Raw genomic sequence first — 12213 nt, 5'->3', positions numbered from 1 at the left:
GCAAATCCATCAATGCGCAGCTACACAAGTCCCAAACCATGCAAGCCAGTGGCGACAGTGGTGAGAAACCAACTTCACCAATTGAAGAAAGTAAAGGAAAAAAACTCGAGAGAAACCAGGCTCAGTTGAGCACGACCATTTCTCCTCTGGCCAAACTTTTTGTGCAGAGCTTCAGTCTGGGCGCCGAAGGCTGGAGAATGATGGACGTCCATCATGATGAACCGCAGGTGTGAGTAGGTCACTGGCGGGTGTTCAGGCTGGCCTTTGGGATCAATGTGGAGAAACATCTCTCACTGGGTCTTTCAGGTCCAACCCAAGCTCATTCTGGAAACGTAGCCCCTCGGACGTTTCTGGAGACCGCGATTTACGTGGCCGGAGGTACGTAAAGGCCGCATTTGGTTTTTTTTTCGAGCGAAAACAAAAAAACGCTCGAATACGTACCTCCCGGGATGTAAATCGCGGTCCGCAGAAACGTCCGCGGGGCTACGTTTCCACAATGAGCCCGGGTTGTTCAGGTCTCATGCTTTCCACTCCTTCATGACCGCCACAGCATCTGCTCAGGATACGACCATGTCCACGGTTATGGAGACCTCTAGAATTCTTCTATGGTTGGCATCATCTCTTCAGAGGACTTGGATCACATACATGGTGCTGCACAATCTCCAGAGGCCTCAGAATGAGTATGGAGAACAAAGAAAACAATTAGCATAGCTGCTGTTTGTGTTTGATTTATTACTTAATTTTTTGACAAAATTTCAAATCAAACATTTAGTAGAGAATTTTAATGTATTTTACAGGATACCAAAGAGGTGTGATTAGCAACCCAACCTGTAGGTGTGTTAATTTTACCCAATACACAAACCTTTCAAAATCTCTTTCTTGCCAGTTGGATTCCAAACTTTATATGTGGTCACACCCATTCAGGATCCCCTTCCCCCTCTTCCTGTCCATCTCCATTATATTCTTCTCAAAGCAGAGGAGACACACAAAGATACTAGTTGACCCCTGAATTTTCATTTAAAATGCTTGAGTGGCACATGTCAAAAATTGTAGCTTTGTGCTGTGGAGAAAATTAACCAAAGCTGTTTTGTTAAACTACAGGAAGTTATTATTAAAACAATAACATTTTGGTCCCTTTCATACCCCAGGTGCAATGCAGAGCCAGCTGTGTTTTTTGCTAGTTTCATCCTGGCACAGGCATCATTTTCATGTCCTGTGCCACATTGTTTAACATGCAAACATTTCAATTGAATTCAATTCATGTTTATTTATATAGCGCTTTTAAAATGTAGATAAATTTCATTGCTGACAGTTCAAACACTGACGAGCAAATTCATCCATGCACAGCTCTACAAGTCCCAAACCAAGTCTGTCATGGAGGTATTTTAGGCCGCATTGTTGGCGTGTTGCTCTTTTGAGGCAATCAAAATTGGCCGCATCATTGACCAACTAAAAGATAAAAACAGAAGCCAAAAAATTATTAAACAAATTAACAACAGGGTGAGAATGTGGTAAAATTCGAAATCTTGGTAAAAATCAGCAGAGGATTTTTTCTGGATTGCTTTTTAAAACTGTCGGTTGGGTTTAGGGAAGTGGGTGGACAGGTTAATAGGTGCTTTTGAAAACATTATTGATCGAGTTTAGGGAAAGAGAAGCGTGGGTCAGTCAGTCAGTAAGTCAACAGCGGCCTCTGGTGGATTTTTGCTAGAAGAACAGGCACAAATAGCACTCGAATGGCACAAAAACTGCAAAAGAACATACCTCCTTGGATGTATTTCGCAATCTCCAGAAATGTATATAGCAGTACGTTTTCAGAATGAGCCTGGGTTGAATATCTAGCAAATGCAACTCACTCTTAAAGGTAATAGAACATGAGATTCTGATTGGTTTATACATGTTACACACGAAACACACCCTTAACTCATTAAGAGCTTGAGAACAACACTTTTTTATACCATGCGCCAGGTGCACTGACCATATTTTCCTTTCTTAAAATAGCAAAAGTGGATTCAAACCTAAGTGCACCATGGTCCTGTGCTTTAAACTATGCATTTAGGTCATTAGAATAGAGTCCAGAGTTTGCCTTATTTTCTCAGTGGTTTATCAACAGCTTTGGTTTGATCTCATTTTTGTGGAGAACACTTGACCGAGCTTGAATTTGTAAAACCAAACAAAACAAGGTAATTTATCTCTAAAGCATCTCATGATTAGCCTGTTTACCTGACGCCTATCATCTTAATGCTGTGTTTTGGAGTTAAAAAAAGATCTGTGTGTTTGGGGCACATGACACTGCCGAATGCAGGAATAGGCCGGCTTATTGAAGAGTGGAAAAAACCTCCTTAATCTTGACCCACATACCAAACATGTGGAGCAGGTGCAGCTGAGATGAGAAGGATTAAATGGTGGATATTTTGGGATGTCAGACCAGGCTTGTTTGTTATATCATCTCTTTGTTCCCTACCAGAACAAAACAAGAAAGTGGGATGCAATGATGAAGTAATATGGTTTGCAAGGGTAGTGGTGTTGCATCACATTGTCTTTGTCTCCTGGGTAAACAGGTGTTTGTGTTTTAACTGAAGAGATAAAGTATCAAAGAGGCTGTGTGTAAGAGCAGGTGTGTGTAAAGACCGCTTTCCTTTAGGATGTTTGACTCAGCTCTTCTGTTAAAGAAATGCAGTAGATAAGCACATACATAAATAGGGGACCCTATTTGGGTCAGAATACTGCAATTGTGGACTGAATGTATCTTTATGTTATGGGTAGAGCCAGACAGAATCTGCAGACATTTTTTTGCTATTTCTGCGGATAACTTTGGAAAAAAATCTGCAGATTTATGCGGAATGATTTTGGGAGTATCATAACTTAAATCTTAATATATGAAATAAAAAAAAATAGCTTTTTAACTTTTATGTATTGTTTACCTTATTGTAAAGTGTGACCAATTTTGTCAACTTGCCCATGCCATTTTTTACCTGCACACTCAAATTCAAAACCGGGAAACCACCCAGTCTAGCAACACTGCTTCTGATTGCAAGAGAAATATGGGAAATATCTGAAGACTGAAGGCATTTTATGCCGTTTAGCCTTATAATCTTAAAATGTGAGCAAAATCACCTGTTTTGGACATTGTGCTAGAGAATCATTCAAATACGAGCTCTAAAGTGACGTTTGTGAATGAGCAACTGTTTCTGCTTTTCTGACGTGAGAGCTGCAGATGTGAATGAATGGTGGAAAAAGTAGTTCCTCATACAAAAGGGTTTTTAGACTCTCTGAGTTTGATTTTCTTTTAATATACACGATTATGCCATAAAACTGTTGTATAAATGCAATAACATTCATAGCAGTGCAATATGGCTGTATATCATCACTTGTGGAACACTAAACCACTTGGCCAGTAGCCTTGAGCCAACATACGCCTCCCACCAATGCCGATATACAACCATATTGTACTGCTATTCATTCAATTTTAGTTGTTAATGCTATTAGTTATGTGAATTTTCACAGTACAACAATAATTTATTCATTTAGCAATGTTTACTTACATTTTAGCAGAAATTGTCTTTGTCATCTCATACACTCTTTACACCGTTCAGACACTTAATAGACCACACAACTCCGAAGTGAACTTGGTCTTCAGGTTCAGTCTGCCCAGTAAACATCAGTCAGTAGTGTTTGCCCTCCAGTACTGCTTTCAAATATAATAATATGATTGATTTATGAGCCTGTTAAAGCTCTGCCTCATACATACTTCTGTTTGACTTGGCCTCTGCTTCCAGTCTGCGAAAGAAAAGCCAAGCAGGTGTCGCACATTAACAGAGTGCATTGGGATAAAAGTTTTAATATGATAGAAATATGATGACAATAATCAATCAATAAGTTGATTAAAGGACATACACTGTATGTAAGTGTATAAACAGATAAAAATATAAATAAAGTAAATAGGATATAATACTTTTAATATTAACATTATTATACATATTGAGGGAATGTACATGTAAAAAATAGTAACTTATCAAAACAATTACAAATATAATAATTAGTTAAACAGGTAACAAAAGGAACTAAACTTAATGTTGTCCACTAGGTTGACCTTTTGTCGATATAGGTTATTATAAAAATAAATAAATAAACAAATAAATAAATAATTTGTTTTAGTGTTAGGGACACAATAACATTTTCTAAGAGTGGAAGTTTAATTTAATTTAATTTAATTTAATTTAATTTAATTTAATTTAATTTAATTTAATTTAATTTAATTTAATTTAATTTAATTTAATTTAATTTAATTTAATTTAATTTAATTTAAACAATGACCACACTTTTAATTTAATGAATATATTTGTTTATTTATATTATGTATATAAATTATTAAAACACATTTTTTTTATGTCTATAATCACTTTAAAAAGGATAAACATATACATTTTCAAAGACGGTGCATTCATTTATGCTATATACACATACAAATTTATATAACAATACATAATGCATTCAAATGTAATAATATGATTGATTTATGGGCCTGTTAAACCTCTGCTCATTCATATGCATGTTTGACTTGGCCTCTGCTTCCACTCTCTGTGTCAGCGAAGAGAAAAATGAAGCAGGTGTCGAATCTGTCGCTCCGTCAGATTGATGATGACTGCTGTTTTTAGCAGAGAGCGATGTGTTTCTCCATAGCATCACGATCACAACCTCCTCCTAAAGCCACCAAACAATCGCTCCTCCACCTCCACATCGGCAGGGCAGCTTTCCTGTGGTGACAGAGGTAAAAATAGCAGGCAATCAGGCCTGTGTGGGGCACGAGGCGGATTCCCTGCAGTTCGCTCTCAGCCCGCTGCACTAGAGGGATTTACATCCCATTAGCACTGCACTGCTGGATGAAGCAGACAGACCTGCTTCTGATACTCAGGAGAAGGCCTGAAAATAGCTGAGCGGCCTGCGGTCCAGTTGAGATCACCATTGCTGCTTACAGATGTGTCTCCTTCTTGTCATATTAAGTCATTTCTCGTGGACTTATACAGCTTGTGCGTATTTTTAGTCAGCGCTTCTAAAATCAGAAAGATTGTAAGTTCTTAACTGGAGGACTGCAAATAAAGAACTCACATGTATGTCATACTATGAGTGAGGCATATTTGTTGTATAGTTGTATTGTATTGTAATATAATATAATATAATATAATATAATATAATATAATATAATATAATATAATATAATATAATATAATATAATATAATATAATATAACATAATATAATATAATATAATATAATATAATATAATTAATATAATATATAGAAACTACTAATTTTAATTGTTATAATGCGAAAACTCATATAATTTTATGACTTATGATATAATATATCATATATTATTGTATATATATATATATATAGTTTATTATGTGTTAACACTTTAAAATACCAATTCTCACTTTTAACTAGTGACTTATTGTCTGTAAAAAAAATTTACCAATAAGAAACTGGCTGTTTATTAGTTCTTATAAAGTACTTTTTCTGCATGATTTTATTCTAATGCTACCAAAATAATAACTTTATAACTATAATTAGGCAGCAAATTACAAGTTAATCATAGTTAACGGTTTATTAATTGAACTTGTAGGAACATTTTAACTAAAATGTGACCATGCAAAGTAGATAATAATTGATGGCAATATTCATTCATTCATTCATTTTCTTTGCAGCTTAGTCCCTTCATTAATCCGGGGTTGCCACAGCGAAAAAAAAGCTGCCAACTTATCCAGCACGTTTATACGTATATACATGTATATATTAATTTTACATTAGTAACAAGATAATTGCTGTTCATTTTCAAGCAATCACTCTTCTACAAGGTACCTGCACACTTAGCAGTGTTACTATTACACAATAGGGAACTGAAAGGGAAAAAAAATGCACACATTATAACAAGACCAATGTTTTATGTGTAATGTGGGTGTTTCCCAAAGGGAGGCAGTGAATGTGGGTGGCTGCTTTGCTCACTCACTTCCCATCAGAGATGAACATTACAGTCATAAAACACACTTCTCTATAATTCAATAGCCTTTTAGTGATGTTGGAAATTCTCAATATACAGTGTCATTTCAATATGATGTCAATGTCATTTTCTGTTGTTGCAGTCTTTTTTTTGTATGTTTCACAATAATGTATTTTTCATAGATATGGTGTGGCATGACATTTCCCCTAACCAATATGTCTGCTAAATGTATTTGTTACTTTAACCACTGCTAGAAAGAACAAAACAAGTAATAATTAAAAAGTTAAAAAGTGCACTTTAAAGTGCATGTCAACATGGCTTATTAAATGGTCTGTGAAAAATGTCTGAATAAATGATTTATGATATTTTAATATGAATTAATAACATTAAAAAAACAGGGTTTAAATAGTTACTAAACAGTCAAACTACAAACGATTTTGTTAAAAAAATAAGTATTAACTAAACAAAACTTCCTTCAGTTAATTTCTGAGGAAATATGTAGATTTTCTTTTGTTTAAATTAAAATAACTAATTAATAAATTGAAATAATAATTATTAAAAAACTTACATTTAGTAAAATGACAAAAAAGACAGAATTGCTAAAACTGAAATTATATAAACAAATTATTTAATACAAGTCACAATACTGTATGTCAATGATACTTAACACTGCTTGATACTACTACAACTACAACAACAGCAACAACAACTACTACTACTACTACTACTAATAATAACAATACTAATAATAATAATAATAATAATAATAATAATAATAATAATAAAATTAATAATAATAATGAAACTTTACTAAAAATATACATTTAGTTGAAATGTTCTGTAGTCTCCCCACTACAGTAGTAGTTTCTACCACACAACACATGATCCTAAACATCTGATTTCCCTGTTTGTTTCCAGTGTCCGAGCCCAATCTGAAGGTGCGCTCCAGGTTAAAGCAGAAGGTTGCGGAGAGGAGGAGCAGTCCCCTTCTACGGAGGAAAGAGGGCAATATCATGACACCCTTCAAAAAGAGAGCATTGGAGCTGTTGGGTATGTGTATCTTCCTCTAATGCACCTCATACACTGTAAAAAAGCAACTAGTTATGTTTCTTAAAAAAAGTGAGTAAATCCATTGCCATAAAATCAACAGTTGACTTTGCTAAAAAAAATGAGTAAACCAATTAAAAAAAAAAAAACAATTATGCTGTTACTTAATAATTTTAAGGCAACGAGTTTACTTTTTTTAAGCAAAGAATACTTATTGCATTAAAAAGAAACAAATTCACACACTTTTTGAAGTACATTTGACATATTACAAAACACAAACAATTGCTGCATCCCAATTCACCTTTTATATCAGCCGACTCGAATGTTACTCAATTGAATGTGCGTTATCGGTGGTTATTGGCTGATAGATATGGCCTAGTAGGGGTCTTCTGCACCTACTGGTAGGCTCAGAAGGCTATTACCATCCATCCACATGGTAAATCAGCTATAGACCACATACTGCTACGGCCGGAAGATAGCAAGAATTCTTTATAGTATTTATAAAATTTTCCATTAATTGTATTTTATTAATGTGTACCCCAACCCTAAACCCAACCCTCACAGTGATGTAAACATAGATCTGGATCTGGAGTCTTCTCTATTAGTATAGCTGATTAACCGTAAATATTATTTATTATATTATTACATTTCCTATTACTTGTATTTTATAACGTCTACCCCCTATACATCAACCCTAAACCCAACCGTCACAGTAATATAAAAACAGATTCCTGATTGGAATGGAGTCTTCTCTATTAGTATAGCTGATTACCCATGAATTTGTGTACAATCTTACTGTAAATCAGTTACACAATAAATACTGTATTGACATGTACAGCACCATTTATCTTTCTGTATATGCATTCACAGTAATGTATAACTTTACAGTAAAATATACAGTAATTTTCGCAGTGATTTACTACTGAACTGTCATACAGTAGAATACAGTTCATATTACAGTTAAATACTGTAATCCTCAGTCCGAGAATGTCAACAGCTCAGAGATGAAACTCATGTGTTGTCACCTCAAAAGTATGGTAATTACTACATTACGTGAATGAAGTATTTGCCACTTAACCATCAGTAGGCCCAGGCAGAATCTGCACAGATTTCCACAGATTTTTAGCCCATCATTATGTCTATTTCTTTACTTTTGTAAATGTGTGTACATTCATATTTATTCAGTTTTTTAATGAATTTCAGTAATGTTTTTGTCTAATTTGAAAATGTTCATTTGATTTATTTACAATACAGTTTGTAAAGTAATATATTCTGTCTTTTAGTAGAAATATCATATGAGAGACTTGCTTTGTTTACCAAATAAGTGGATCTAATTGGATTTGCATTGTAAACATTAAATAAAAAAAATATATATTTTTTTTTTATTTATTTAATTTTTTTTTATATAAATTTCGTTTTTAGTTACAATACTCCCAAAATCATTCTGCATAAAAGCTAAGTTTTTTTTTTTTTTTTTTACAAAATTTTGCGCATAAATTGCAAAAACTGTCTGCAGATTCTGTCTGGCCCTAACCATCAGTCTTGTAGATCTGCCATGTTTGTAGTTTGTTTACACTTCTAATTATGTTTGTAGATCTAATCAAATTTGGTTACAATACAAAATGAGATGTGGGCGGCTTTTGACATTAGTGTGTACAGATCTGCAGTTAAAATTTTTATTGGAAACGTTAGACTCTTGGGGTAATTTTGCAATACTCAATGAGACACTTCAATTTAAGTAAACAAGTAGTTTTTTTAATACTATTTTACGAATGAGGATGCAGTACATGTGATGTCCTGCTGTTTGTGCGTTGACTGGTTGGCTGTATTCTGTTTCATTTTGTTCATGTTGTTATGTAACAGCGGCTCTGGCAGGTGTCATCCAGTGTGGTTTTCAGCCTTGGTCGGTTGAATGATTTTTCCATGGTATTTTGGTTGCTTATGTACTTTTGTAATGGAGCAAGTGGCTGCAGATGGTGGTTGGTTTTGGAAACACGAAGGCAAGATTGTCATCTGGTAGATCTGTAAATATGCCAAAGAAGACAACATCCTTTTGCTGATTGCCAGATATCAGTCAATATCTTTTAAGATGTATCTGAAGTGCTAATAACTTTTAAAATATTTTAAAGTGTCATTCCTTCATTAATTTATTCCTTAGTTCATTCATTCATTACTTAATAAATAACAATAAAAAAACATAAAATAAATAAATAAATAGATGGATAAATTGAAAAAAAAAATACAATGAATGATTGCAATATGCGTATTTTGGATATTCTGTCATTATATTTTTTTAATTTTGTTCATTTAAACAGTCAGTTATGAACTTATGAATTAATTGTGCATAACTTGTTTGTGTGTATCAGTTACTTGACAGCAACCTAGTTTTCCCAAGTGGTCCAATAGTATCTAGATGCAGCCTTTATGATGCAAGCTGAGATTGCATCACTCAGCAATGCTATGTCAGACAAAATCCATTCAAATAAAGCTAGTGACGTCACTGTGATGGGTAGGGTTAGGGGTTCGGTTAGGTGAGCCCATTAAAAAGCACTGGATGCAGCTCAGATTGCACCGCACGGGGTCTGCATCCAGACCCCTCTTAAGTGGTCTCACATCCAGATACTGACCAGGCTCAGCCGTGTTTGGCTTCAGAGAGTAACCGGGCCTTTTAGCTTAAAAAAAAAAAAAAAATATTTAGGCAAAGTCAAACATTATATCAATTAAAAAATGCCACCCTATTTCATACATACCATTTATTGTCATTAGTTTTTCTATTTTTTCCTAATTAAATTACCTGAATTAAAGTCTGAAATATATATATATATATACAGTTGAAGTCAGAATTATTAGCCCCCCTGTTTATTATTTTATCCCCAATTTCTGTTTAATGGAGAGAAGATTTTTTCAACACATTTCTAAACATAATAGTTTCAATAACATCATTTGGGAAATAAAAAAAAAAAAAAAAAAAAAATATATATATATATATATATATATATATATATATATATATATATATATATATATATATATATGACTATACGTGTGTTTTATTGAATGTTCTCCAGAATCCACCGCCAGCAGCAGTGCTCCAGGATCAGGGCCCAGTTCTCCCAACGGGGCCTGCAGTGCCTTGGGGGCTGAAAACGGACCCTCTTCACTACCAGTCACCACACGGACTGAGGTACTTATCTTAAACATGCTTTATCGCACACACCAGTAGTCTATGAACAGTTTGGTGTTCTCTGCCTCTTCAAAGCTTTCTAAAACATCAGAACCTGTAGGACTAGAAGAAAGGTTGATGGTCACCAGGCCGCACCATAAATTTCCTCGACACAAGCCCAGTCTGTCCTCGTGCAGCTATGAAAACACTGCTCTGTCTCTGCAGCCTGTGACCTGCATGTCTGTCCCAGTCCAATGAAAACGACTCCCGGAACGGACAATAAAGAGTCAGTTCACTTCCTCCCACAAACCACTGCTCCTTACCGCTAACCTTTACTAGCGGAGCTTTGTGGTTTTTTGTCCCGGCAGCTCTCGTAAAGCTCACAGTGAGAAAGTAAAGATCAGATGCTGCTTTAGACAATGTTACTTCAGGGCTCAACGTTTAATATAGAATGCATATCAAAGGAATATTGTAAATTCAGTGCAAGTTAAAGAGATTTTCAGCTATTATTAACTCAGCCTCCATTGGTTACAAACTTAGGTGAGTTTCTTTTTTCTGAAGAAAAAAAAAATAGAAAAAAACTATTTTGTCATAGCATGGAAGTCAGTGACTACCAGTTTTCAAATTAGTCAAAATATCTTATTTGTGTAAAAACAGATAAAATAAGCAGGTTTTCAACCACTTTAGGAGCAAGAGAAATTTGTCAGTAATTTTTAATTTAGGGGAAACTATCCCTTTAAAGGGCACCTATGATGAAAGTCAACTTTTGTAAGCTGTGTGCAGGTATAATATGTCCACAGTCATATTGGAGTGATAGAAATACAATAAGTCTCTTTTTTAAAGTTCCTGGCATTAAAATAGAATCCAAATCTCTCATATTTTGTGGCCCACTGCAACATGACATAGGAGTGCGGTTTCCCATCCACTAAATTGATTTACAGCCACATATTAACATGTCTCTGTAGTAATGCGTATAATCATATCAACAAGACAAAACGTGCGCAAAACAATTGGGATTAAAAGATCTGTTCAGCTCTCTGTGATCATCAATCATCAGCAAAGGTGATCAAAAGTTTTACAAGTTTAAAACTTTATTTAAACCGTGCATGTTTGTAATGAATTACAGCTATTTTATTGTTTTAATCACCACAGCCGCATGTCAGTACAATTATAAAAGATGCTTCGATCCCGGTTTGTGGACGTTAAATCAGGTTTATTTTGTACATTAACATAACGAATATCCATACAGTGGTGGATTTAAATCTATATCCTTTCAAAGTGCAAAAAAAGTGCAAAGTTAAACGTGCATACTTTGTGTGTGTGCTCTGTGTGCGCGTGAACTTTGTAAATACATTGTGTCAGACTCATCAAAAGACTTTGAATTAACTCCACAACAAACACATCAAATACTCACTGGGAATGTTCTTACTGTAGTGTTTCTCACAAATGTTACGTAAAATCTGCTTCCTTCATGTCTGTCACTGTTTATCTGATGCAGCCGATTCTGAGATTGAGGCACACTCTGACAGGCATGTGGAAACGGTAAAAGAGGTGCACTTTCAGCTCAATCAGCAGCCCCTGTGGCATCATCACAAAATGAATATAAACATAACTAATTATAAAAATATACCCTTTCACAAATATGAGTGATTTATGATGGGAAATTTTGCTAATAGTAAAGTAAACAATATTTTCTGTATCGTACACATAATTTAAAAGAACATCGGAAATGTTTCTGAGAAGTAACACATTTATTTAAAATTGTCAAAACATTTATCCCATTCACTTCCTTTTTAGGTACCAAAGCCAAACCGTCATCTTATTTGTACCAAATGTCACCACAAGAATACAAGTAAATGTTGACTTTTTGGGGAAATTGTGGTCCCCGTTAGGAAATCGGCTCAAAAATGACACCAAACATGTAGTTTTAAAATGAAAATTAAAATATTTTCTATGAGGGCTGGGTTTAGGGAGGAAGAGTACAAAATATACTGTGTGTACAGAAC

The 12213-nt window shown here is 34.5% G+C and overlaps 1 protein-coding gene across 13 annotated transcripts in view; it reads left to right on the top strand.

Moving 5' to 3' along the window:
• hdac9b (histone deacetylase 9b) overlaps positions 1–12213 on the top strand; it is a 160131-nt gene that overhangs the window by 128656 nt on the left and 19262 nt on the right. For all 13 annotated transcript variants that reach the window (XM_073924740.1, XM_073924737.1, XM_073924734.1 and 10 more), the window contains 2 exon segments: positions 6916–7047; positions 10113–10228. In XM_073924740.1, coding sequence (XP_073780841.1) covers positions 6916–7047; positions 10113–10228 — 248 coding nt within the window.

The sequence above is a fragment of the Danio rerio genome, chromosome 16, assembly GCF_049306965.1.
Source record: "Danio rerio strain Tuebingen ecotype United States chromosome 16, GRCz12tu, whole genome shotgun sequence".
Taxonomy (NCBI): domain Eukaryota; kingdom Metazoa; phylum Chordata; class Actinopteri; order Cypriniformes; family Danionidae; genus Danio; species Danio rerio.
This window is presented reverse-complemented; position numbering and strand designations above follow the sequence as displayed.